Source organism: Malus domestica, chromosome 17 (genome assembly GCF_042453785.1).
Source record: "Malus domestica chromosome 17, GDT2T_hap1".
Lineage (NCBI taxonomy): Eukaryota > Viridiplantae > Streptophyta > Magnoliopsida > Rosales > Rosaceae > Malus > Malus domestica.
The window spans coordinates 26,569,472-26,595,745 of NC_091677.1; the positions used below are offsets into that span (position 1 = coordinate 26,569,472).

Below are 26,274 nucleotides of genomic sequence, written 5' to 3' on the forward strand. Positions count from 1 at the left end.
TCCCTCCACACGCTAACACAAGGCATCACCACCATATTTTTTCCCTTGATAAGCCAATCCTTTTGCTAATAATTATCACAACCTAAATTGGTGCTAGTTAGGTAGCATATTCGAAATGCCTGATGCTAACCACGTGCATTAGAACTCTCATTAATTTCAAACCCTCCATGCTGCTTGGCGGCCAAATCCTCCACGTGTATGTGAATTATGTATGTCGTAAGCACTTGCAATTTGGAGATGGATTGTCTGCCCTGCCCTCCCCTTCCCATACCCTCCCCATGCCCTCATGTTTTGTACGGTCACGGTTAAGTCACGTCAATATTTTATATTATTTTTTTTATAAATATAATAAGACAAAAAGCAAATGTTGAAGTGGCTTAATTATGACCACAGAAAACAAGAGGGTATGGGAAGGGGAGGGCAGACAATCCATCTCCCTACAATTTAATTGCAATGCTAACTCTTGAAAGCCTGATCACATTCCATTAATGTCACCAAGCCTAGGCTACCTAGGCTTCCTACCTTATCACCTTTAAACTCATCCATGCATGCATCCTGACCCTTCTTTCTTGAATACCAGCTTTGCAGCATATCCACATGTCCACACACATACCGCTTGCTTAGAAATATAATTTGCACCTTATCTATTCCATTTAAGAATACGTCAAGATAATTCATATTAAAAAATAAATACTATGATAAAAACCATAATATTATCCTTTAATAACAAAACTATCCTCATTTTTCCATCCGACGATTGGAAGTTATGCTCATTCAACGACCTTAATTGCACTGGCCGATGATGTAAAATTGGGTCCAAACATATACATATTAATGTACAAAGAGTTGTAGGTCAAAGAACTCTAGAGCCCTACTTCAAAAGCTAGCCTAAGGGGGGTGTATTCAATTGAGAATGTGAGAGATTTTAATGGATTTTTATGGAGTTTAATTGATTTGTAGAGATTCTATATAAAATTTTGATTCAATTCCCTCGAAATCTCATGGGTAGAGGTGAGATTTGTGGATGCTTAAAATACACTACGAAATCTCTCAAATTCCCTCTAATTCCTCAACTTTCTCAAATTCTTTAAAATCAATTTCTAATTGAATACACCTGGAATGTTATAAACTTCTTTAAAATCTTAATTGAATACACCTGGATTTCTAAGGATTTTAATAAACTATCTTAAAATTTTAATTGAATACACCTAGAATTTCAGAGAATCATTTAAAATCTCAATTGAATACCCCTAGATTCATTAAAAGAATTAAAATCCTTTAAAATCCCAATTGAATACACCCTCCTAAAGCTCCCAAATTCTCAGGGCCGGCATTGTATTAGCGTTTATAAATTTTTTTTTCTTTCACTTACATGCCATCAAAGCATATCGCTAATTTAAAAAAAAAAAAAATAAATAAAAAAAAAAATAAATAAAAAAAAAAAATAATAATTCACTCCTACGTCTTTCACATTTCTCACCAACTTCTCTCTCTTTCATATAATTCACAAGACTCATAAGGCATTTGCACCGCATCTCCTCCCTCCCCCCTTCTTGCTCAAAACTCCCCGCCGCAATCAACAGCAACGATGCTCCCATTCTCTTCCACACAAACCACCCCCTCACCTCCCCCTCCAAATCTCTACCCTTCTTCCCACTCAATCTCTCACTCTCTCCCCTCACCTCCTTCCACTCTCAAGCTCCCCAAAAACCACACCCACCTCCATCCCCATCGCCTCCGAATCCGAGCCATGGATGCAGCTCAGCCCTTCGACTACGAAACCCAGATCAAAACCCATTACCAAAAATCCAACGCCCTCAAAATCGCCATTCTTGGCTTCGGAAACTTCGGTCAGTTCCTTGCCAAAGCCTTCGTCCGGCAAGGCCACACAGTCCTCGCACAATCTCGCTCCGACTACACCAAAGCAGCACAAAGCCTCGGGGTTTTGTTCTACACCGACCCCAATGATCTCTGCGAGCAACACCCAGAAGTTGTTATCTTGTGCACTTCGATTTTGTCCTCTGAAAAGGTAATCAGATCGTTCCCATTCCAGAGGCTTAGAAGAAACACTCTTTTTGTTGATGTTCTTTCGGTCAAGGAATTTCCGAGGGATTTGTTGTTGAAGTACTTGCCTGTTGAATTTGATATTCTGTGCACCCATCCAATGTTTGGACCAGAGAGTGGGAAGAACTCGTGGGCTAATCTTCCTTTTGTGTACGATAAAGTTCGGATTGGGAATAATGGCTTTAGGCTCAATAGGTGTGAGAAATTTCTAGGCATTTTTGCTAAGGAGGGGTGTAGGATGGTTGAAATGTCGTGTGCCGAACATGATAGGCATGCGGCAGGGTCACAATTTGTGACACACACAATGGGGAGGGTGTTGGAGAAGTTTAATTTGGAGTCTTCACCAATTAATACAAAAGGGTACGAGACATTGTTGAATTTGGTGGAGAATACATCCGGGGACAGCTTTGATTTGTATTACGGGTTGTTTATGTATAACAAGAATGCAATGGAGCAGTTGGAGAGATTGGACAATGCGTTTGAGGCTCTTAAGCAAGAGTTGTTTGGGAATTTGCACGAGGTTTGTAGGAAGCAGTTGTTTGGGACTGCAGAAGCAGCAGAAGCTCCAAGAGAAGAGCCTGCCCAGCCCCAGAAATTGCTTATGGTTGATGCTCAAAACGGACGTGATGAGACTCCTAAGAAAGGTCACGAAAATGGTGCTCCTCTGAATTCTCCTTCTGTATTTCCGAGATAATATGCTCAATGTGTGAACAAGTTGTGTTTCGTCTTTCGTCTTACTCCTTCAGTTAAGATGTATGATTTTGTGAATCGTTGACTGGATTTGATTTCCTCGGGCCAGAAGCCCTGCAGCCTTGCACAATGTGGCACATGCCTTCATGTATTTGGAGTACTTAAGACATATTTCAAATTCTTTATTAGTAGTATAATTAATTAATGGAAACATGCTTGCTCTGGTTGAAATTTCACATTCAAAGTTGATTTGCTTCTGTTTAATAGATAGTTTCTTAGTAGCATTGGGTGTTAATTAATATCTTAAACCATTTGATTTGATCTGTTTGAATGTATATTATAATAAACTATTCGAATTAGTATCCCCACAATCTTGTAGATTTTGGTGAAATTGAAAGGAGCACGAGAAATTGGTAGCATTAGAATTGTAAAACATCAGGAGTGCAACTGGTCCTCTTCATATCTTCTATTTGTTGACTGCTTATAAAATGTTGTTGCCTTTCACTGCAGATTAGGAAGGAAATGGACTAACATGCTCCAAAGTTTAAGTTTGCACTGGAAATTGGAAATAGTTTAGAATATATGAATTACAACTATATGGATATGGATAACTTAGTATCTGATATGTACAACACTTTTGTCAACATTATACTTTCTGATCGTCTTTCTCGTCTTTCTTTTCATCTTTAAAACAATCAAGTTATGGCTGGCTCTTGATAAGTTGATGTCCTCTATTTGCACTCGAATTGCTGCATGGCCTTTGATCACTTCCTAGTATATATTGGCTTCCTATGTGTTACAATCTTTCTTAAGAAGATGGGGAAAGTTATTTTTCTTGTACACACGCTTGCAGGAACAAAGCAGCTGCACTAAAGCAACAGCAACTATGTAGTGTAAACGATCACCTTGAAAGCAGCCCCAAGAATTGAGTGCCGATCTGGCTCTGTGCTTGATGAAAGGAGAGTGTTGTTGACGAGGAAGTTGGAGATAAGAAGGAACCCATTCAGTTTAAATCAGTACTAGTGAAAGTCCATGAATCAGTACTAGTCGTACTTTTTCTTGAAGAAGTGAAATACCAGCCATATTAGCGGCTCAACGAGGAACTCCGCTGTGTAATTGTCGTTGATACGTGCAATGATTGGAACATATTGGACCCTTGTTCTTGTTTACGTCCAAAATTAAGTGACCACTGATAAAGTACAAGGTGGGCAGAGGACAAGAGAATAGTGAAAGAGTAGAGCAGGTAACAAGATCCATTCTCCGCTCAATCGAATTAGTAATCTATTCAGCTTTGTACCTGAATTATTTTGTGAAGGACATTGTATCGTGTGTTGTTAGTTGTTATGGAAGGGTTTGATTCGTATGAACTTGTACTTCGTCTAATGGTTTTTATGTTTCCAGTGTTGAAACTCTTCCTCCCTCCTCCCTGATAAGAAAGGGATTACATTATTTGGTTACTGTGGGAATTTTATGCAAAGACTATTTTGGTCGTCTGGACTTGTAATCTCACTATTTTATAGTAGTAGTATGGTACTATCCGGTGTTTTATAGGGCATGCCAAACGAGTCATTGTTTAGGAGTACTACCACATTGGGAAGCAAAGCCTTGGAACGCGATATATAAGATTTTGGGTCTCGAGAAGCAATTTCTTTTCCATTTCGTCTATCAACATACTTTGAATATAGTAGATTATCCACGCCAATCCAATTCTAGAGACCAAAGCGTCCCTCATTGTTGTAATTGGACAATTCTTAATGTCAATGACCAATATAGAAACCATAATAATGAGCATAAGTTTTATTTGAGCTCACACTCTTTTGTGAGTTAAGCTAATTCGTCAAGGCGTGTGCTCGTCCCTTGCAACTTAAGGTCAAATTATCTTTGGTCAGGGCGTGTGCTCGCCTTCATTATCTTCCAACCAACCGAGCCCAAACTAGAATCCACTCGATTGACCAACATTAGGAGAAATTCTTTTGTATTTCGACCAGACCACGTGTCTACATTTACGAAACAAAAACCACCATCTACCCCACTTCTCTCTTTGTGTCTCATTCCCTCTTTACACCACACGCATAGCCCACCGCATCCTGTGACCTGACACAAGAACCTCTCCAAAATTGGGCCCATATTTTTCAGGCCATCTCACTCGCATTCGCACAGTGTCACCAATGCCGCGAAGCACCTGATCATCCAAACCAAAGAATAAGATCCAACGGTCCGTAATCTTCTTCCATATCCCATTTCATCTGCTTCAGGTTCCATCGGAAGTCCCAAAACTCTCTCTTCCTCTCGCTGTGCTTTGCGTAGTAGCTTCCCTTTCAACTTCGGAGCTGTTCCAAAATGCTGGCTCGCCTCGCCTCCAATCGGCTCCAGGAGATCCGTCGGATTTTCACTCAGGTTTATTTTCTCTCATTTTCCCTCTTTATTTTCTCAGCTCCCAAACACTCCCCTAATCTCACAAATTTTCTATTTTGAATCTTCCGCAGCCTGTCCGGTCCTTCTCCACCGCCCTCAACTACGTGAGTTCCAATCATTTCTTCATTTCGACGTGTTGTCGTTTCCGAAATTAATGTATTAAGGATTGGATTATTGATTGAAATTTGAAACTTGGAGCAGCATCTTGATTCGCCGGAAAACAATCCAGACCTACCATGGGAATTCTCCGAAGCTAACAAGCAGAAGGTAATCCAAAATTTCTTATTTTTCATTATCTGAAATGTGTTTATTTTTTTGTTCGTTTTGTTATTTCTGGAATGCCCCTTTCTATTGTAATTTGTATAAGCATATCATTCAATGGCGATGCAATGCAGTAGCTGCGGCGAAAGACGTGTAATTGTTAAAAGATGAAAAAAGGAGAAAGATTGTGTAATTTGGTTGTCAATGTGTGCTTTACGCTGAGCTATCTATGTAGAACATTAAAAGCCTGGATATTTAAGCAAAGATGTGTATGAATAAAAGGTTTAGGATTTTTTTAGCACCCTTAATTCAAACATGCTGAGCTTTGAATTTACGCATTACTAGAGCCCAATGGGTCGAACGTTCCAACCGCGTAGCCAAGTTGAGTTACTAGAGAATTGGATTGTCCTGTAAGGTTTATATCTCCCCAAGTTATATATCGCATTTTAGAAAGTTTTCTTACTGCTTCATATGATGATGATGATGTTATATAAGTTCTTGAATTGGGGTTCTGAATATAAGCTGTTGGACCACGAGCACTGATTATGTCAATTACTTGACACTTGCAAGATTATTTTTGTGTTTATTTAGTTCTAAAAGGTGTTGTCTTTCCACTTTTAGGCGAAAGAGATACTATCCCATTATCCATCCAACTACAAGCAGTCTGCAGTGATTCCTCTGCTGGATCTTGCACAGCAGCAGCATGGAGGGTGGCTCCCTGTTTCAGCAATGAATGCGGTATGTTTGCATGAATGCTTTTTTTGAATGATGTTTATCTTGTTCTCACTTAAGGAGGTGTCTATAGTGCCATTCCCACAAGTTGCTAACTTTTGATTAGTTGCATCTCAACATGCGCTTGACTCATTTAGCATTTATGTTGTTCATATCTGATACACAAGATGTTATCACTTAATGCCTACGAATTTTATTGGGATTATATACGTAGATTATAAATACACATAAGAAAACTCTCCTAGGGTCTTTAAATTAGGTCTGAATGAGGGTATGATATGTATTGATCCTTCGGTTCTCAACCATGATGCACCTCAACCATCCATATTTGATCTAACAAATAACAATCTTAACCTTATTATGGGACTTGCAAGAGAAAATTATATGATAGATACGTACTTGAGGTCTGCTTTTTCCTAGATTCACTGGGATGTGTTGAAGTATATGATAGACACCTCCTTCAATACCCTAGTTATTAATATTGTATTAATTGTACTTTAAGTTTTTCAGTTCTTGTTATATGCATGCGTATGTGCGTGTGCGTGTGCGTGTGTGTGTGTATATTAGTTGCAATCCCAATTCGAATCATATCTATAGTTGTTAGATCAAACTAAGATTCATGTGTGTTCTGTTCAAAAGTAGACAAATCTGGAGATCAGAGTGATTGTCTAACTCTCATTGGCTCTAGTTAATTGTAGGATTTAACAGCATAATAATAATGCTGACATCACTACTAAAGAAGTAATCAGCAGGAGTTAAATTATTGAAAGGCTTTAACTGAAGAAACTCCTTTCACTGTTTGTTTGAAGGTCATGCTGTCAATACCTTAGATTAATTCTAGTTTATTTAACCAGCTGAAAACTTGTTGGACACTGATATTTAACAATTTAAACCTTGTTGGACAGTGGTATTTAGATTGTGTTGTTGCAGTATTAATCTTCGTCTATAATTGCCAGGCTAGCTATTTGTCTGTTGTTATTGCATAAGTTTTCTGTTCAAGTAGACTGATGGTCTGTTTGGTCAATTGTTCATCTATCCATGAAGATTTGTTTATAAATTTGGTGTGCATTATGTGTTCTGTCATTCTTTCTGCATCAGGGGTGGATATAAGGAGCCTAGAGGGTTAGTTTCTATCAGTGTTTGTCCAAGTTAAGTATCCACTTTGTCGAATTATTTGACCAATCTGAAATTCCGGCAAGCAAGGACGATTGATAATTAAAACAAGCATAGATATAATTTCAAAAACCTGAATTAAGCGTTGCCTAATAGTTTAAGAATTGTCCAACTTTTAATTCAGGTTAAGAAATTACATCTGTATTTGCTTTATTACCAATTGTCCTTGAAGTTCAGATTGGTTGGACTGGTTCTACCCCTATATCGCATCACATATTTGTGAGATCCTAACTTTGTTCTTGAAATGCAATTTGGTCATTAGTATAATATTTTTTTTCACAGCTTAACATGTTAAAAATCTCATTGTTGTGCTGATTCGAAGTTCCAGTTATTGGAAATTAAAGAGGCTTATTTGAAGTTCCAGTTATTGGACATTAAAGAGGCTATGTGAACTTTAACTTATTTTGATTGTTTCATGGATGGTCCAGGTGGCGAAGGTAATAGAAGTTGCACCTATACGTGTATATGAGGTTGCAACATTTTACTCGATGTTCAATCGGACTAAGGTAGGAAAGTTTTGGATTTTATTATCCATGTATCATTTTGTCATTATGCCAATTTCTGTACCCATGTGCATTTCTTTGATTGGTTTTAGGTGGGCAAGTACCACCTTTTGGTTTGTGGCACAACACCATGTATGATTCGTGGTTCACGAGACATTGAAGCAGCTTTACTGAAACATTTAGGAGTGAAGCGCAATGGTGAGTCTTATGCAGTATATATGGCTTTGAAATCCTCTATTTTTTTTTTTCAATTTTAAACCACTCTAAGATAAAATGGCATGTACAAGTAAACTTTGTATTGGCCATGTGCAGAAGTAACCAAGGATGGATTATTTTCTGTTGGAGAAATGGAATGCATGGTGAGTCTGTTCTTAACTGTTTAGTGATCTGAACTTTCCCTTCTGGATAGTCTTTAGCACTGGTTTCGCGTGATTCATCTCGATTAAGATAAGAATAACAGTAGAAACAAATAATACGTTGGTGAGTAGTGGTCCATGAAACTTTTATTATAACGTCTGGTGATAAAATTTAGAAAGGCAGGTTCCTGCAAACTTAAGTTACAGTTTCTGACTGACAAAAGACTCATCTCATATCAACACAAATTAAGAGTTAATGTTGGTATGGAATTTCACTAGTTGTCCTCACCATCCTGTTATTTGCACTATTCCTTGGTTGACAGCCTGTGACCCTAACTATGATAAATAACTTCTATCGACCCTCTTTTTATCCACTTCTTTTCTGTAATGTTCCGTTCCTTTCCAACAATTATTGCTATTCATTTTGAACGAGTGATGCATGGACTCATATAAGTCATTCGTTGTCTACAGGGAAGCTGTGTGAATGCTCCCATGATTACAGTCGCTGATTACTCCAATGGATCGGAGGGATATACATACAATTACTACGTGCGTCATGACTTTATAAATTTATTATTACTCGTGTACTTTACTATTGATCAGAAAATTTTGGAATTTATATTTGTATGCTATGTCAATTTCAGGAAGATGTTACTCCTGAGCGAGTTGTGGAAATAGTTGAGAAGTTAAAAAGGGGCGAGAAGCCACCGGTAAGGAAACTAGGTGTTGTTACATTGTGAAGCTTTCCCCCTTATTGTTGCAATGAAGTGTAATACAATTTTTTCCACATTTCCAGCATGGTACTCAGAATCCTAAGCGCATTATGTGCGGTCCAGAAGGAGGAAATACCACATTGCTCGGTGAGCCCAAACCTCCTCCGTGCCGGGATCTTGACGCATGTTAAAACTATGGCATATGTTGTCTCTAATAAAGCAACGGTTGGATGCCGTCAGGGTTCCCTTTGCTGTGAGAACTTGTCGAATTTGTTATGCTCGACCATTTTTTGTACTAAGATGGCAGTATTATCTCTGCCGGTAATGTAATTGTGTATTTTTCATCTTTCAATATGCTGTGGTGTAAGCTATACAGCTTTTTAATTGATATCCAGAACTCAAAACCACCTGAATCTTTGTTTCTTCTTTTATAATAACTGAGTTGTCTAAGGTTAAGGTCGTCGTCGGGCATTGGAAGGTATTTGGGCAAAAATTCTAGTATGTTTCGGTGTATGATGTGCACTGGATGCATGATACATGAATACAACTTTTGAGACTTGGAACAAGATGTAGGTACTTGTACTGTGTGGCTGCCGAGAAATGGAAAACAAGAAATTCTGGTAATGACCCTTTCGATTTGCAAGCCTCCTATACAGAATTGTAAAGTGTTGAATTTGTAAGGTTCAGATTTTTCTTGGTAAGTTTTCTCGGCAGCCAAACACTGCAGCCAAATCTTTTGAAGTGGGAAATTAGTGTTTATTTATTTATTGGTTTCTGGGACAAAATCAAGAGACAAAATCCACCCTCTAACCCACTTACACCGCGCACCCATAACCCACCACATCGCGTGACCTGAAGGAGGAACTTCTCCAACATTAGGCCCATATTTTTCAGTCCATTTAACTCGCATTCGCACAGTGTCACTAATGCCGCGAAGCACCTGATCGTCCCAACCAAGCAACAAGATCCAACGGTCCGTAATCTTTTCCCACATCCCATCTCATCAGCTTCGGCTTCCATCGGAAGTCCCAAAACTGTCTCCTCCTCTCGCCGTGCTTTGCGTAGTAGCTCCCCTTTGAACTTCGGAGCTGTTCCAAAATGCTGGCTCGCCTCGCCTCCAATCGGCTCCAGGAGATCCGTCGGACTTTCACTCAGGTATATTTTCTCTCATTTTCCCTCCTTATTTTCTCAGCTCCCAAACACTCCCCTAATCTCCCAAATTTTCTTTTTTTTGAATCTTCCGCAGCCTCTCCGATCCTTCTCTACCGCCCTCAACTACGTGAGTTCCAATTCTTTCATTCCTTCGACGTGTTTTCTTTTCCGAAATTAATGTATTAAGGATTGGATTATTGATTGAAATTTGAAACTTGGAGCAGCATCTTGATTCGCCGGAAAACAATCCAGACCTACCATGGGAGTTCTCCGACGCTAACAAGCAGAAGGTAATCCAAAATTTCTTACTTTTCATTTTTCTAAAATATATTTATTTCTTTGTTTGTTTTGTTATCTCTGGAATGCCCCTTTCTATTGTAATTTGTATTAGCATATTATTCAATGACGATGCAATGCAGCCAATGCGGCGAAAGACGTGTAATTGTTAAAAGATGAAAAAGAGGAGAAAGATTGTGTAATTTGGTTGTCAATGTGTGCTTTAGGCTGTGCTATTTATGTCGAACTTTACAAGCCCGGATATTATTATTTAAGCAAAGATGTTTACAAAAGGTTTAGGATTTTTCTTAGCACCCTCAATTCAAACATGCTCAGTTTCGAATCTATGCATTACTTGAGCCCAGAGGATGTTGAACTTTCCAACCACGTAGCTAAGTGGACTTACTAGAATTGGGTTGTCCTATAAGGTTTAAATCTCCCCAAGTTATGTATCACATTTTAGAAAGTTTTCTTAATGATTCATATGATGATGATGTTATATAAGTTCTTGAATTAGGCTTCTGAATATGAACTGTCGGACCACGAGCATTAATTATATCCATTACTTGGCACTTGCAAGATTACTTTTATGCTTATTGAGCTCTAAAAGGTGTCATCTTTCCACTTTTAGGCGAAAGAGATGTTATCCCATTATCCATCCAACTACAAGCAGTCTGCAGTGATTCCTCTGCTGGATCTTGCACAGCAGCAGCATGGAGGGTGGCTCCCTGTTTCAGCAATGAATGCAGTATGTTTGCATGGATGCTTGTTTTGAATGATGTTTATCTTGTTCTCACTTAATCATACACAGAGGGTATATAGTGCCATTCTCACAAGTTGCTGACTTTTGATTAGTAGCATCTCAACGTGCGCTTGACGGATTTAGCATTTATGTTGTTCTTATCTGATACACAAAATGTTATCACTTAACGCCTACGAATTTTATTGGGATTATATACGTAGATTATAAATACACATAAGAAAACTCTCCTAGGGTCTTTAAATTAGGTCTGATTGAGGGTATGATATGTATTGATGCTTTGGTTCTCACCCACTATGCACCTCAATCATCCATATTTGATCAAACAATTAAAAATCTTAACCTTATTATGGGACTTGCAAGAGAAAAGTATATGATAGATACCTACTTGAGGTGTGCTTTTTCCTAGATTCACTGGGATGTGTTGAAGTATATGATAGACACCTTCTTCTTTGCTCTAGTTATTAATATTGTATCAATTGTACTTTAAGTTTTTCGGTTATTGTTATATGCATGCGTGTGTGCGTGTGTGTATATATATATTAGTTGCAAGCCCAATTCGAATCATATCTATAGTTGTTAGATCAAACTAAGATTCATATGTGTTCTGTTAAAAAGGAGACAAATCTGGGTATCAGAGTGATTTGCTAAGACTCATTCGTTCTAGTTAATTGTACGATTTAACAGCATAATAATAATGCTGTCATCACTACTAAAGAAGTAATCGGCAGGAGTTAAATTATTGAAAGGCCTTAACAGAAAAAAACTCCTTGAGCATTTTTCGCTGTTTGTTTGAAGGTCATACTTCCAATACCTTAGAATAATTCTAGCCTGACACTTTTTCTTAATTTAGAATATATGAATGTTTGCAGAACCAGCAGTTCCTGCTTTCAGTTTATTTAACTAGTTGAAAACTTGTTGGACACTGATATTTAACAATTTAAATCTTGTTTGACAGTGATATTTAGATTGTGTTGTTGCAGTATTAATTTTCATCTATAATTGCCAGGCTAGCTATTTGTCTGTTGTTATTTCATAAGTTTTCTGTTCAATTAGGCTGGTGGTCCTTTTGGTCAATTGTTCATCTATCCTTGAGGATTTGTTTATGAATTTGGTGTGCGTTAAGTGTTGTGTCATTCTTTCTGCATTAGGGGTGGATATGAGCAGCTTAGAGGGTTAGTGTCTATCAGTTTTTGTCAGTATCAACTTTATCCATTTGTTCGACCAATCTGAAATTCGGGCAAACAAGTAAGCACGTTTGATAAATAAAACAAGCATAGATGTAATTTCTTAACATGAATTAAGTGTTGCCCTATAGTCTAAGAATTGTCCAACTTTTAATTCAGGTTAAGAAATTACATCTGTATTTGCTTTATTTACCAATTATCCTTGAACTTCAGATTGATTGGACTGGCCTAAGCGAAGTTCTACCCCTAGATTGCATCACATGTTGTGAGATTCAAACTTTGCTCTTGAAATGCAATTTGATCCTTAGTATAGTATTTTTTTCACAGCTTAACATGTTAAAAAACTCATTGTTGTGGTGATTTGACGTTCCAGTGATTGGTAATTAAAGAGGCTACATGAACAGTTTAACTTATTTTTATTGTTTCATGGATGGTCTAGGTAGCGAAGGTAATAGAAGTTGCACCTATACGTGTATATGAAGTTGCAACATTTTACTCAATGTTCAATCGGACTAAGGTAAAAAAGTTTTCAATTTTATTATCTATGTATCATCTTGTCATTATGCCAATTCCTGTACCCATGTGCATTTCTTTGATTGGTTTTAGGTGGGTAGGTACCACCTTTTGGTTTGTGGCACAACACCATGTATGATTCGTGGTTCACGAGACATTGAAGCAGCTTTACTGAAACATTTAGGAGTGAAGCGCAATGGTGAGTCTTATGCAGTATATATGGCTTTGAAATCCTTTATTTTTTTCATTTTACACCACTAAGATAAAATGGCATGTACAAGTAAACTTTGTATTGGCCATGTGCAGAAGTAACCAAGGATGGATTATTTTCTGTTGGAGAAATGGAATGCATGGTGAGTCTGTTCTTAACTGTTTGGTGATCTGAACTTTCTGCTTCTGGCTAGTGTTTAGCACTGGTTTTGCGTGATTCATCTTGAATAAGATAAGAATAACAGTAGAAACAAATAGATACGTCGGTGAGTAGTGGTCCATGAAACTTTTATTATAATGTCTGGTGATAAAATTTAGAAAGGCTGGTGCCTGAAAACTTAAGTTAAAGTTTCCGACAGAGAAAAGACTCATCTCATATCAACACAAATTAAGAGTTAATGTTGGTATGGAATTTCACTAGTCGTCCTCACCATCCTGTTATTCGCACTATTCTTTGGTTGACGGCCTGTGACCCTAACTATGATAAATAACTTCTATCGACCCTCTTTTTACCCACTTCTTTTCTGTCCTTTCCAACAATTATTGCCATTCATTTTGAACGAGTGATGCATGGACTCATATAAGTCGTTCATTGTCTATAGGGAAGCTGTGTGAATGCTCCCATGATTACAGTCGCTGATTACTCCAATGGATCAGAGGGATATACGTACAATTACTACGTGAGTTTTGACTTTATAAATTTATTATTACTCATGTACTATAATATTGATCAGAAAATTTTGGAATTTATATTTGTATTCTTGTCAATTTCAGGAAGATGTTACTCCCGAGCGAGTTGTGGAAATAGTTGAGAAGTTAAAAAAGGGCGAGAAGCCACCGGTAAGGAAACTAGGTTTTGTTACGTTGTGAAACTTTCCCTCTTCCTAGTTGATTGCTCTTGTTTAGATTATCTATATTGTTGCTATGAAGTGTAATACCAATTTTCCACATTTCCAGCATGGTACTCAGAATCCTAAGCGCATTATGTGCGGTCCAGAAGGAGGAAATACCACGTTGCTTGGTGAGCCCAAACCTCCTCCGTGCCGTGATCTTGACGCATGTTAAAACTATGGTACATGTCTCTAATAAAGCAAAGGTTGATGTTGTCAGGGTTCCCTTTGCTGTGAGAACTTGTCGAATTTGTTATGCTCGACCATTTTTGGTACTAAGATGGCAGTATTATTTCTGCCGGTGATGCAATTGTGTATGTTTTCGTCTTTAGTATGCTGTGGTTTAAGTTATACAGCTTTTAATTGATATCCAGAACTTAAACCACCTGAATCCTTTGTTTCTTCTTTTATAATAACTGAGTTGTCAAAAACGTTAATGTCATCGTGAATTGGAAAGTATTTGGGCGGAAATTTTAGTATGTCTCGGTGTATGTCGTGCACTGGAAGCATCATACATGAATACAACTTTGAGACTTGGAACAAGATGCAGGTATTTGTACTGTGTCATGTCAGGACTTGTACCGTGTCATGCCAAACCGCTAGTTGATGGGAAATCGTAGATGATACCAAATCACCGGGAGTATTTTTGCTCACCACTATTTAGTGTGGTGTATGCTCATAATCTTATTTATCACTGTTAGATGATTTTGAACTTCGAGATTCATGTAGTGGATAGGCACAAATCTCGAAATTCAAACTCATCTAATGGTGATAAATAAGATGGTGAGCATACACCACATTAAATGGTGGTGAGCAAAAATGCACTCACAAATCACCAAAGAGGTACAAAGCGGAATGCTAGCAACCTACTTATTTAAACCTTCTCGATTTTTCTTTTCATCATACAATGCTTTTTCATGGTTGGAATTGTCTATTTTTTAGATCACCCTTTAAAGATTGTCATTGCAAAAAATTAACTAAATTTGAAATCACCTAGCCATCTAATAGTTATCCAATAAATTAACGAACCGTGTTACTTATTTAAACACTCAAATTTTGACAACGTTGATCAAATAGTTAAATAAAATTTTATTGGTAGATTTTTATATAGTTAATTTTTAAAGGGTGATATAAGAAGTAGATGGTTGTTCATTAAGGTATAGTTTGGTATGCAGACGGGACGAGACGGAATGGGACGGGACGGACGAAGAGGGAGCAAAGATGCCCTCGGATGGAAATAAGAAGGAAGAAGAAGGAGATAGAGATGATATAATTTTGTGTTCCATGGATGTAGAACGAGTCGTTCCAGGGGATGAGGCGGAACGAAAATTCATCCAAAATTCGTCTCGTGGAATAGCGCATTCCACCCGTTTTAGGCGCACCAAACGTGGGACGGAACGTCTCGTCCCACTCATTTCCGTCTCGTCCCACATACCAAACGGTACCTAAGCAACATTACAGAATGAGAATGAGAGCCGAAAGAGTAAAAGAAGAAAGTTGCGAAGGTTGATAGCATCTCATGGGTAGAAATGTTGTATGATACATATTTTATAAGAAAATATTACTTGATGCATATGTTGATTAGGTTAGGTGATAAATATAATGTATACTTGATGCATATGTTGATTAGGTTAGGTGATAAATATAATGTATACTTGATGCATATATTGATTAAGTTAGTTAATAAAGATAATGTATCTATTTTCTAAAAATTTGAGAAAAACTTACATAAATGAGTTTACCTTCACCGTTTATATGGTATCCTATAAGGTTTTTTTTTCTTTTTTTTCATGCTACGTGCCGCTGATCCTATTTCATGTTCCTTCCTCTTCTTAGACCCTGACGAACTGTTTTGGGAATTAGCCATTCGCCAAACACAACCACATCGTCGTCGTCACTTCCCAAGACAAAAACAATGTCTGTTTTTCAAGTTTATCGTTGCTGACAAACTATAGCTCCTCTCTTATATTTTCCCCAACATATCGTATCATCATCTTATCTGATCCTCCAACCATTCCATTTGGCTCAGATTCCAGCTACCTTTTCTCTCGTTTTCCTATTTATTCTCACTTTCTGTTTGGCTGCCTAGAAAAAGAAAACAAGGAATTCTGGTAATGACCCTTTTAATTTTCAAGCCTCCTATACTGAATCGCTGCCCTAGAAATTAATAAAATTAACTATTTTTGGCGATAAGACAAGATAAGATTTTGTCAAGTTTTGATTTTGTAAAGTTTAGATTTTTCTTGGCAAGTTTTCTCGGCTGCCAAACACTGCAGCCCAATTTTTTGAAGTGGGAAATTAGTGTTTATCTATTTATTGGTTTCTGGGTTTTGTCTTACAGGTGTAATTGCTTAATGGGTTTTTATTGTTTTGCTCAAAATTTTCAGTTTTGTAGTTAGAACCAATGGGGAATGCCTCTTCCATGCTAACTCAGTACGACATTGAAGAAGTGCAAGAGCACTGCAACTTTTTATGTAAGCTTTTGTTTTGATATTTTATTTGTCTCTCTTTCATTTGTTCCCTTTTGCTATTGTTTTTATTAAGGCTAAATACTAATACTTGGTTGTCTGATTTTTATGTGAAAATTAGTTTCTCAGCAAGAAATTGTATCCTTGTATCAAAGATTTTGTCAACTAGATAGAAATGCAAAGGGTTTTATCTCAGCTGATGAATTCCTATCGGTCCCCGAGTTTGCGATGAATCCTCTCTCTCAGGTAGTCCACTGCTACGAAGAGCTTAGTTGTTTAATCCACTCCGTCTGTTTAATTGGTAATGCATGGTATGTGTTTCGTAATTTATGGCTCTGCTTTGTTCTTTCCTTAGAGGTTGCTTAAGATGGTCGATGGGTTGAACTTTAAGGACTTTGTGGCCTTCTTGTCTGCGTTCAGCGCTAGAGCTAGTATGCAGCAAAAAAGTGAACGTAAGTGATTGGTCGTGCTAAGTTTAATAGTCATAGCAAACTGCTTCTTTTACAGTTGTGATGTTTTTGGTTTATTTTGAGTACAATTGTTCTAAATAGGTTATTGCTTGTCGTAATGAGTGGGCTAGGGACTACTCGTATTTCTGTTTACATTATTGATGTTATTGACTGTTTCAAATACTCATTTGAATACTTCGTGTGTGTATGTATATATATGTATATACATATATGCATCTGTGCGACATGTTCATATATTTTTCTTGCATTCTTCACAATTAGGAAAAATCTGCACTCTGAGGAACATGTTTATGTGGTGGATTAACATTGACATTGTCTCTTTTCCAGTTATTTTCAGGGTATACGACTCAGACTGTAATGGAAAGGTGTCTTTCAATGATATTTTAGAAGTGCTGCGTGATTTGTCGGGTTCATTCCTGTCTGACGAGCAAAGAGAGGTAAAATCATGGTTTTACCCACTTTTGTTTATATAGTCATAGCCTTGCACGACAAGAGTTAAATGGTTTTGATTGAATCTCACCTATTTGGTGGATATTGAGTATTATTTCAAAACAACACTTGTGACCAAAGAAGCCCTTTTATTTGCTTCTCCCCCCATTGGTGCAGTTTGTGCAAAGCTAAGGAGGAGAGTGTAAACCACATTTTTCTCCATTGTTCTTACACGATTCAACTGTGGTGGAAATTGTTTTAGGAGGTTAGAGTTAGTTGGGTCATTCCAAAGGGTTGTTTCGAGCTTCTAAGCACCAATTTTGAGGCCCTAGGAATTGGGAGGAAAGCTAAAGCTTTGTGGGGTTGTCTGGTCTCGGCAGTTTTTCGGAACATTTGGTTGGAGCGTAACAAAAGAATTTTTGAGGATTATACTGGTGTGGGGGTAGAAGTACTTTGGGGAAGAGTAAGATTCTGGGCAGCCCTCTGGTCTTCAGTTTCAAATGATTTTAAAAATTACTCTCTTTCTCAGTTACTGTGGGATATGTTAGCAGCAGTAAAGTGATTTAGGTTTAGGTTTTGTTGATGTAGCCAGATCCTCTTGAGAGATTTTCCTGTTTTTGTTCTTGGTGGATTTCTTATCCACTTCTGTTTATTTCTCTGTTCTTTTATAAAATGTTTGTTTCTTCTAAAAAAAAAATACTCATTTTCCGCAAATATCATCAAGTTTTGTCCTCCGATCAATACCTTAATTTGATGAAGAACCAGAAAGTACTGATCCTTGATACTGTGGCTACATAGTGATATTTGGTGTCACAGAAAATATCTAGTCTTCTTTCACAATTTCTTTGGCCAAAACTTGTGACAATTTCAGACTAGTCATTTAAGATAAAATTGGAATATTCGTCATCCATATCTGATCTATGATTAGGTATGCATGTTTAGTTACACGTGGGTCCTAGGTCTTGGTCTTGCCATCGCCTTTTTTATCGTTGTTTGTTTTCTTGACAGTTCTTGACTAGGATACATTGATAAGTTGTTTTACTTTGTTGAAATGTTGCGTAGTCAGGGACCAAATTATTAACTTTCCCTGTGCTCTATGTCTTTCACATGCAGAAAGTGTTGACTCAAGTCCTGCAAGAAGCAGGGTATACAAGGGAATCTTATTTGACGTCAGATGACTTTGTTAAGGTATTTACATTTTGCTGTCATATTTTTTTGTGTGACAACAATTATCATAGCAAAGGGGGTAGACAATGTGTACGCTTGCTGGCTTATATCTTTCTTAGAACTTTCTTAGGCCTTTAATGATGCGAAACTTGATATGGCTGTTATTTATATAATTTTTTTCTCATTTCAAAAAATGAGAAGGACATATGATTCCTTTCTAAACAGAGAGAAATTCAGAAAACTTATCCAACTAAAAATCTTACAGCAGCTGATTTTATGTCCAAACATATTTGATAATTGAGGCTTATCTACATTAAGTTTACCTTACCTTTGCTATTTTAGAGGTCTATATGGAGCCTTTTATTTTTTTTTATTTTTTATTTTTTTTGAGAAGAAACAATTTTATTAAAGAATAGTGAAATACACAGAAGTGGATAAGAAGTCCACCAACAAATTAGAAAGGAAAATCCCAATAGGATTTGGCTACAGCAGCCAATTCTAGACCTAGCTCACTTAACTACTACTAACAAATCCCACAGTATTTGAGATAGAGAGCAATTATTAAACTCTTTAGTAACTGAAGCCCAAAAAGATGCCCAATATTTTACTCTCCCCCAAAGTACTTCTGCCCCCACTCCAGTATAGTCTTCAAAAATCCTTTTGTTGCGTTCCAGCCATATATTCCAAAAAATTGTCGATACCAGGCAACCCCACAAAGCTTTGGATTTTTTCCCTTTTCCAAGTGCCTTAAAATTGGTGCTTAGTAGCTCAAAACACCCTTTAGGAATGACCCAACTTACTTTAACCTCCTGAAACAGTTTCCACCACAGTTGGATCGAGTAGGAGCAATGAAGAAAGATGTGATTTACACTCTCCTCCTTAGCTTTGCATAAACTACACCAATGTGGGGATAAACACATCAGAGGGTTTCTCCTTTGAATTTTGTCGAAAGTGTTGAGACTCCCAGTGGCCACAAGCCATACAAGTATTTTAACCTTCGGAGGAGCTTTTGATTTCCAAATCTGAGAGTAGGGTGGATAATAGTGCACAATCCCATTGTTGCTCAGTAATGAAAGATAGGATTTGCATGTGAACAAACCTGAAGCTTCTAGGTTCCACAGGTTCCACCTTTTGTTATCCATTGTTGCTCAGTAATGAAAGATAGGATAAGCTGGCCGCCTCTTCTATCTCCATCTCATTCAGATTTCTCCTAAAATCAAAGTTCCAGCTCAAGGAACTTGACGAAACTTCCACAAAGCTGGAGATGTTATGATTATCCTTCCTCGATAATAGGAATAATCTGGGGAATTGCTCCTTCAGCGGTCCCCCTGCTAACCACCCATCCTCCCAAAACCTTCTATATGGAGCCTAAGCCAAACAACAGAAGTCAAAGTTAAACGTTTACAGATCTTGAATTGTTTGAACACCATTTAAAATGTTTCAGCATTGCATTCCTTTTAGTCTAATAACAAAAGTTGCTCTACTTAGAAAGAACAAAGGAAAGAGAAGCATACATCATTTATCCGTTATCTTAACACCCAATGACGCATACAATAGGTAGTACCCTGTGTGTCTCCATAGCTGGTAGTTTGTGCTAAAAAATCAAGTGCAGTTATTTGTGTTTTGCTTTGCTTCATGAAGTTATAGTCTCAAGGAAGTATAAAAAACTGTTGCATTAGATACACTCGGAAAGTAGGTGACTAGCTAAGTAACTGAGGTTGTAACTTATATCAGAAATTCATATTTGGTGTACCGAACTTGTTACAGAAGCTTACATTATAAAGTTGAACATAGTGTTCAGTCTTCACGTAGCTGTGAGATGCTAAGCCGGGCTATGGTATATTGCCAATTCTCACTAATTAATGAATAATTAAAGTGCTCATATAGGTGTTCCCAGCATTACAGCATGTAAATTTCTTCTTCTTTAGAAATTTATCTTTTGAGTAAAATTTTAATCCCAACCCAGAAGCTAGAAAAAGGAGTCATTCATTAGAATGGTGTGGAAATGCCGTCATAGAGGAGGAAGTTTAGCCAAATGCACGAGTGTGCTTTATCTTTCAAGGCGAATTTGAACTTTTGGTTTTAGATTCTGGGGTCGAGCATTTGGTTTCACAACTTCCCAGTTAAAATAAAAACCATGAAATAATCATCTGATTACCTGCCTCTACACAGAAAAAACAAACTTGCAGGTTTATAAAAGTTTGCATTTGTTTATTATACTGTTTCATTGTCCCATATTAGCCCAATTTCAAATTCCAGATGGCTTCTGAGACATTGAATATGAATAACGTGATCAATAACTTTTACATCTGCAATACCTATCCGTGATTTTATTAACTTTTGAAAATTTCGTCAGGCGTTTAACATGTTTCATTACGGCTTTGTATCTGATGCAGGTTCTTGGTAGTTATGGTCTGAAAATGGAGGTTGAAGTGCCAATCGACTAAGTTAAGCTGGCCTGGTTTTTTCTTTTCCGTTCGATTTTCCCCTTGTATCAATTCAAGAAGTATGAAGTGGCGGGTAAACTACATCGACAATCCCTGCTGCACAAATTAGATGAAAGTCGACGCGGACGCCCTGTATGAATGCTTCTTATTCTCTGTTTCCAAATTCAATAAAACAGAGTAGGCAACCAACCTGTGTATCAAGTACAATAAAATGCCAAATCTCCGTTTTTTCTTTTTCTCTTCAATTTTGTGGATGGCTACTTCTCCAGGTCCTCTGTAAATGATTTTGTACCTTTCGTTGTTATGGTCTAGTACATTACGGATTCACTGGAGCGGGATCCCTCCAGTCGAAATGAGAAGTTGAGGACATTGTGTCTATACATTAAGCTGTATTTAAGAAACTATGCGCGCGCGCACACACGCACACTATATACCGGAATATAGTATGTACTATGAGTTCTGTTTGTTCTCTGTTGAAGACAAATTCCTAGGCTTTCCTTGTTGCTTACTGAATGATGATACTGGATGAAGAAAAAAGGGCGAACTACGTTTACACCCTTCAAGTTTATTGTTTTTAAATCCGTCTCCTAAGTTATTTAACTTCTGATCCTTTGTTAAAATGATGATGTGACAATTATTGGATCCATTTAATGTTGATGTGGTACTCACACTTGCACCATGGACCAAAAAATTGTCATCTTAGAGCTTTCGTCTTTTGCTTGATCGATCATTTGTATGTCAAAATGAAAACCATTCACATTATTTGATTTCAAAACATTTTGGTGCAAGTTCATTGTTTTGTCGTGGTTGTAGAAATAGGCGGACCGACTGTTTTTTTTTTGGAAAAAAATGATAGCATTAGTAGGTTAAATTGTTAATTGTTAAAAGGAAGAGTGATTGATAGGGATCGAACCTACACCAGGTGTAAATTGGAACGGAGCCAAATTCGCCCACCATACAAAGCTGACGATTTTCTTGTTTATCAGAACAGAAGGGAAGGACTTGCGTATAACTTACGCTTCGCTTGGATTTTGCTGACATTTCCTCCTCCCAATAAGAATGGAGGCCAAATTTGCAGAAAAGGACACTATCTGCAACTGCTTTGCAATTTCCTCTCTCTCTCTCTCTCTCTCTCTCTCTCTCTCTCAGTACTGCAATTCTGAAGTACGCATCCATATGCCATAACAGATGATGACACTACAAACACCACCGTCTTTCTTACAAGTGAAGCAAAATCATGGAAGCAATCATAAGCCACTACCCCCCACATGTTCTTTAACCAATTCTTCTCTATCGTATGCCCTAATATTCTTGTCAAATTATAAAAATTCCAAGGAAAATCATTATACTTTCTGCAATGGAAATTGTTACACGGTGAGTTCCAAAACATTTTCATCGACGAAAGAGCTTTCGAGAATGAAGTGTGCAAGTGCAAGCACTGGTGAGGAAGGAATTGGCGACAATTGTTCTATGTTGGTGCGCCAAAGGATAGGAAAGGAAAGAGAATTTACTCGGTGCAAGTTGAAGACTCTGTCAAGTGGTAAAAAACCATTGCAGGATTCAAGCGCTTCGGATTCTAAAAAGGCAGAGAAGAAAAAGCTGCTGCTTGGAGGTGGTTCAACAAGTAAGGCTCTCAATGTTTCCGGTAAGGGGAAGGCTGCAGTGTGCACTGGTGAAGTTGAAGAACTAAACGAGCGACTGAGAGTTCTTGAAGAAGAAACTGAAACTATGAAGCAAGAAATGTTGGAGATTGCAGAAGAGAGAAACAAGTTGATGAAGGAGATATATCAGCAGTTTCAGATGCTAGAAATTGATCCCAGATGTTTGGCAGCAATAGAACTCAAGTCTATCGATGGAAACACAAGTATCTACTCGTCACAGGTAAATTATGCTATATCCTCAATACATATACAAGTTATTGGTTGGAACTGTAAGTTTGAAACAAAATTTCATTCTTTCTCAGCACTCATATGCTGAAATGTTTGGCTCACTGATTTCAATGCATTTGATGGATAAACAGGATCAAAGAATGGGAGTTAGTTTGTCACATATTTTACGCCAAGATCAAAATCCATCTCTGGTCAACAGAAATCTTAGAGCTAATAATTTGGCGATGCTCATGTGATGCATCTATTGTAAACTAGATAGATGATTCCATCAACATGTAATCCCAGATAGTATTTGTAAACACCATGTTCGAATCTCCTCTCTATTAATATAGACAACCATATTCTGTATTTTCTTGGCTAGAACTTTACTGTTATATCATAATTAAACAGACAATAATCTCTATTTAAATTGTTCTAACAGCTGCATGTTAAACATTCACTCCCATTAAAGAGGCTCACAGCAATGCAAAAACGTGTTCATAGATATTATATTATCAGAGATAAATATGTAAACATCTATAAGACTTACATGAGATGGTCTAGAAGCACTAACAAATTAAAGTTACGGCTCACGTCTAGGGAAAGGCTCAACTACATATGCCTAAATAAACAAAAAAGAGTACAAAGGATCAAAAGTTTCACCTGTTTCAGCTTGTAAAGTGAACAGTGAAGGAGGTATACATAAATCTTATATTTCCCCTCTGTAACCACCGGATCCAAAATAATCCCTTCTAGAGCTGGCAATTGCCATGCTTTTCTGATGCTCTAGTTTGGGGCAATCTTTGATACGATGACCAAGACCGCCACAGAAAGCACAACCCTTAACCCCGCTTGCATTTGTAATTGCATCCACATCTTCCATTGGATCATTAAGCTCAGCCAAAACGGGTGGAATCCTTTGTTTTGCCTCTTGCAGGAGGTGTTTCAAATCAAGAAGTGTTGTCTCAGTTTGATTCTTGTTTATGAAAGTTGTTGCTATTCCAGTCTTGCCACATCTACCTGTTCGTCCAATCCTGTGAACGTAGTTTTCAATTTCTGGTGGCATGTCATAATTAATGACATGTTGAATGTCAGGAAAATCCAAACCCTTTGAGGCAACATCAGTGGCAACCAAAACATCTTTCTTCCCTGCCTTAAAAGAAGAAATGGCATACTCTCTCTCTTCCTGATCCTTCCCTCCATGTATGGCCACTGCTTCCACTCCTTTTAACAGAAGATACTCATGAATATCATCCACGTCAGCTTTGTTTTCACAAAATATTAGAACAGGAGGTGGGGTCTTTTGTAGACATTCAAGAAGGTAAACGATCTTGGCCTCTTGCTTCACATACTCAACCTCTTGAATCACATCAAGATTTGCTGCTCCAGCTCTTCCCACGTTTACAGTTACAGGCTTTACCAAAGCACTTTTAGCAAAGTTCTGAATTTTTGCGGGCATGGTGGCTGAAAATAGAAGTGTTTGTCGTTGACCTTTAAAGTGGTCAAAAACTTCTCTTATGTCATCCTCAAAGCCCAAATCTACCAATCTATCTGCCTCGTCCAAAGTTAAATATCTGCAAATAAAAGTAGCATAAGTCTACGAAGCTCAGTAAAAGTTTCTCCATATCAAAGATTGTATATCATAGCCCGAATCTTTATTTAAACCTAGGAATTAGGATGCCCCAATAACTTAACTTAACTAAAACCAGCCAAATCAGACAACCGTATCGAAAGTTGGAAACCTAAATGTATAGGCAGAAGCAAGAAAATGCACAAACACTTGTTAATGGACAACAACCAATAACATAAGCATTCTTAAAATCATTGGGGAACTACCCAAAAAATGAACTCCTCATAATTCAATTGCATCAATGTACAAACTTCATGTTAAGGACTACAAAAAAAATCAGAGTCAAAATTAGATAAAAATCATTAGGGATTCACGATTCAGTTATGTATACCAGAAAAAGCAGTGTTGTTTGCTCAATATTATTATTCTAGTAGCTATACATTACACTAATAGAATTGCAGACCGAACACGTCAAGATAATGACTTTTAAGAGTTTTTATAATGGCATTCCTTACCTGCAACTATCGAGGTTCATTTTTTTCTTTGCCAGCATATCCTTCAACCTCCCAGGAGTAGCAACAACTATATGGACACCTTTTTTCACAATTTCCAGCTGCGAACGCATATCCACTCCACCAATACAAAGCAAAGGCCTTATTTCTGGATATCCAGCCTCTCTCATAGGATGCAGAAACTCTTCCACCACGTCATAAGTTTGCCTTGCAAGCTCCCTGGATGGGCAAATAATCAATCCAAAAGGCCCTTCACCTTGATTAATTGGCATCATAATCTCCTCCTGCAATGCTATCATAATCAACGGCAACACAAAAACCAATGTCTTTCCTGAACCCGTAAACGCAATACCAATCATGTCCCTCCCGGTTAAAATCACCGGAAGACCTTGCACCTGAATGGGGGTTGGCTGAACAATCCCCTTGGTTTTCAACTTCTTCAGAATCGGTTCAGGAAATCTCATATCCTTAAAATTCTTAATAGGTGGTGGAATATCATCGCCGCTAACTATGATGTGCCACTGCTTTCTAATAAAATCACATTGCTGGCTCGACATCCGCCTTATATTCAATGGGGGCTTCCAACCTGTCAGTAAAGGCTCCGTGTAAGTGATTCCCTTTGCCAATTCGCGAACTGACATGAGGGTTTTGCGATCTGATAAGTGCTCAATCATTTCCTTCTCTTGTTGCAGAATCTCCTCAGCCGGAGTGATCTCAGGAGCGTCACGCTTCAACTGTGATGCTTTTACAAGAAGGCTAGGTTTTGCTTCAGCAAGCTTCGATTTCTCCAACTCTTCCTCAAGCCCGGAAGACTTCCCCTTGCGCTGAAGAATCTTCTGAGCCTCCATTGCTCGTCGCTTCGCCACTGGAACATACTCAGAATAATCATCTTCTTCTTCCATGGTTCAAGTTCCTGCAGTCAAACAAAAATCTACAACAATTATTGAATATTAAAGACATAGGATATCCAAAACAGAAAAAACTAAAGAGACCCAAGAATCCTAATACCAAAACCTTGATGAAATAAATGCATAATTTTACACAAGCAAACACTCAATAGAAAAAAAGAAAAAATTAATCAATTTATGCAACGTTTAGCAACAAGGTTATCGATTTAAGCTAATTTTTCACAAAACTAACAAAAAAAATCCCCGATTCGATGGTAAACTAATGAAATGACGGGAACGACGGTTACATAAGCAGAAGAAGAAGGTGAGGGAAAACTTACAGTCACAGCAGAAGAAAGAAGAAGAACAATAGGGGGCGTGATGGCTACAGCTTCTGCAAAATCCAATGATTCGATGGGTTTTCGTCTGTGAGTCTCGCTGTTTTATATCCCGCGGTTTTAGAGAAGGGGTCACAAATATATCTATTTAAATTATATTTTATTAATTATAGGATTGGATTTTTATTTAAGTTTTTATCATTGTACTTATTTTTTACTGACG

The 26,274-nt window shown here is 37.7% G+C and overlaps 5 protein-coding genes and 1 long non-coding RNA gene across 9 annotated transcripts; 5 read left to right on the forward strand and 1 right to left on the reverse strand.

Annotated features, from left to right (window-relative positions):
- The first annotated feature begins 1,483 nt into the window (after nucleotides 1-1,483).
- LOC108173469 (arogenate dehydrogenase 2, chloroplastic) lies at nucleotides 1,484-4,247 on the forward strand. Its single transcript, XM_017332468.3, has 2 exons — nucleotides 1,484-2,720; nucleotides 3,608-4,247. The coding sequence occupies exons 1-2, from the start codon at nucleotides 1,589-1,591 to the stop codon at nucleotides 3,625-3,627; spliced, it is 1,152 nt and encodes a 383-aa protein (XP_017187957.3). The 5' UTR covers nucleotides 1,484-1,588; the 3' UTR covers nucleotides 3,628-4,247.
- Nucleotides 4,248-4,796: 549 nt separating this feature from the next.
- LOC103436073 (NADH dehydrogenase [ubiquinone] flavoprotein 2, mitochondrial) lies at nucleotides 4,797-9,320 on the forward strand. Its single transcript, XM_008374482.4, has 10 exons — nucleotides 4,797-5,151; nucleotides 5,241-5,273; nucleotides 5,371-5,436; nucleotides 6,052-6,168; nucleotides 7,764-7,841; nucleotides 7,931-8,036; nucleotides 8,151-8,197; nucleotides 8,666-8,743; nucleotides 8,839-8,904; nucleotides 8,991-9,320. Exons 1-10 carry the CDS (start codon nucleotides 5,095-5,097, stop codon nucleotides 9,096-9,098), a joined length of 756 nt encoding a protein of 251 aa, XP_008372704.1. The 5' UTR covers nucleotides 4,797-5,094; the 3' UTR covers nucleotides 9,099-9,320.
- Nucleotides 9,321-9,701: 381 nt separating this feature from the next.
- Nucleotides 9,702-14,366, forward strand: LOC103436074 (NADH dehydrogenase [ubiquinone] flavoprotein 2, mitochondrial-like). The gene is made up of 10 exons (XM_008374483.4): nucleotides 9,702-10,062; nucleotides 10,154-10,186; nucleotides 10,284-10,349; nucleotides 10,967-11,083; nucleotides 12,722-12,799; nucleotides 12,889-12,994; nucleotides 13,102-13,148; nucleotides 13,608-13,685; nucleotides 13,780-13,845; nucleotides 13,963-14,366. The coding sequence occupies exons 1-10, from the start codon at nucleotides 10,006-10,008 to the stop codon at nucleotides 14,068-14,070; spliced, it is 756 nt and encodes a 251-aa protein (XP_008372705.1). The 5' UTR covers nucleotides 9,702-10,005; the 3' UTR covers nucleotides 14,071-14,366.
- Nucleotides 14,367-15,655: 1,289 nt separating this feature from the next.
- Nucleotides 15,656-21,256, forward strand: LOC103436075 (uncharacterized). 4 transcript variants are annotated; one of them, XM_017332041.3, is made up of 8 exons: nucleotides 15,737-16,006; nucleotides 16,283-16,369; nucleotides 16,485-16,609; nucleotides 16,719-16,815; nucleotides 17,161-17,270; nucleotides 17,525-17,725; nucleotides 18,376-18,450; nucleotides 20,826-21,256. In XM_017332041.3, the coding sequence occupies exons 2-8, from the start codon at nucleotides 16,300-16,302 to the stop codon at nucleotides 20,874-20,876; spliced, it is 729 nt and encodes a 242-aa protein (XP_017187530.1). In that variant the 5' UTR covers nucleotides 15,737-16,006; nucleotides 16,283-16,299; the 3' UTR covers nucleotides 20,877-21,256. The 4 variants fall into 4 exon arrangements, with proteins under 4 accessions (XP_008372706.1, XP_070672779.1, XP_017187530.1 ...); XM_017332043.3 differs by having other exon boundaries at nucleotides 15,782-16,006; nucleotides 16,291-16,369; XM_008374484.4 differs by lacking the exon at nucleotides 17,525-17,725 and having other exon boundaries at nucleotides 15,656-16,006.
- Nucleotides 21,257-21,617: 361 nt separating this feature from the next.
- On the forward strand, nucleotides 21,618-23,113 carry LOC139193547 (uncharacterized). Its single transcript, XR_011577760.1, has 2 exons — nucleotides 21,618-22,757; nucleotides 22,897-23,113. It is a non-coding gene; the product is annotated as an uncharacterized lncRNA (long non-coding RNA).
- Nucleotides 23,114-23,229: 116 nt separating this feature from the next.
- Nucleotides 23,230-26,213, reverse strand: LOC103436077 (DEAD-box ATP-dependent RNA helicase 35-like). The gene is made up of 3 exons (XM_008374486.4): nucleotides 26,055-26,213; nucleotides 24,830-25,739; nucleotides 23,230-24,318 (listed from the first exon to the last, which is right to left on the reverse strand). Exons 2-3 carry the CDS (start codon nucleotides 25,726-25,728, stop codon nucleotides 23,454-23,456), a joined length of 1,764 nt encoding a protein of 587 aa, XP_008372708.3. The 5' UTR covers nucleotides 25,729-25,739; nucleotides 26,055-26,213; the 3' UTR covers nucleotides 23,230-23,453.
- Between the last annotated feature and the right edge of the window lie 61 nt (nucleotides 26,214-26,274).

Bases quoted from the DNA above. Each gene is read 5' to 3' on its own strand.
- LOC108173469 (XM_017332468.3), top strand. From the start codon at position 1,589: ATGCTCCCATTCTCTTCCACACAAACCACCCCCTCACCTCCCCCTCCA. The intron at 2,721-3,607 runs GTGCTCCTCTGA...ACACGCTTGCAG, and splicing joins TAAGAAAGGTCACGAAAATG to GAACAAAGCAGCTGCACTAA.
- LOC103436073 (XM_008374482.4), top strand. From the start codon at position 5,095: ATGCTGGCTCGCCTCGCCTCCAATCGGCTCCAGGAGATCCGTCGGATT. The intron at 5,274-5,370 runs GTGAGTTCCAAT...AACTTGGAGCAG, and splicing joins TCTCCACCGCCCTCAACTAC to CATCTTGATTCGCCGGAAAA. The intron at 5,437-6,051 runs GTAATCCAAAAT...TTCCACTTTTAG, and splicing joins CCGAAGCTAACAAGCAGAAG to GCGAAAGAGATACTATCCCA.
- LOC103436074 (XM_008374483.4), top strand. From the start codon at position 10,006: ATGCTGGCTCGCCTCGCCTCCAATCGGCTCCAGGAGATCCGTCGGACT. The intron at 10,187-10,283 runs GTGAGTTCCAAT...AACTTGGAGCAG, and splicing joins TCTCTACCGCCCTCAACTAC to CATCTTGATTCGCCGGAAAA. The intron at 11,084-12,721 runs GTATGTTTGCAT...TGGATGGTCTAG, and splicing joins CTGTTTCAGCAATGAATGCA to GTAGCGAAGGTAATAGAAGT.
- LOC103436075 (XM_017332041.3), top strand. From the start codon at position 16,300: ATGGGGAATGCCTCTTCCATGCTAACTCAGTACGACATTGAAGAAGTG. The intron at 16,816-17,160 runs GTAAGTGATTGG...TCTCTTTTCCAG, and splicing joins TATGCAGCAAAAAAGTGAAC to TTATTTTCAGGGTATACGAC. The intron at 17,726-18,375 runs GTAAGATTCTGG...TTTCACATGCAG, and splicing joins TAGAAGTACTTTGGGGAAGA to AAAGTGTTGACTCAAGTCCT.
- LOC103436077 (XM_008374486.4), bottom strand. From the start codon at position 25,728: ATGGAAGAAGAAGATGATTATTCTGAGTATGTTCCAGTGGCGAAGCGA. The intron at 24,319-24,829 runs GTAAGGAATGCC...TTTTATTTGCAG, and splicing joins ATGAACCTCGATAGTTGCAG to ATATTTAACTTTGGACGAGG.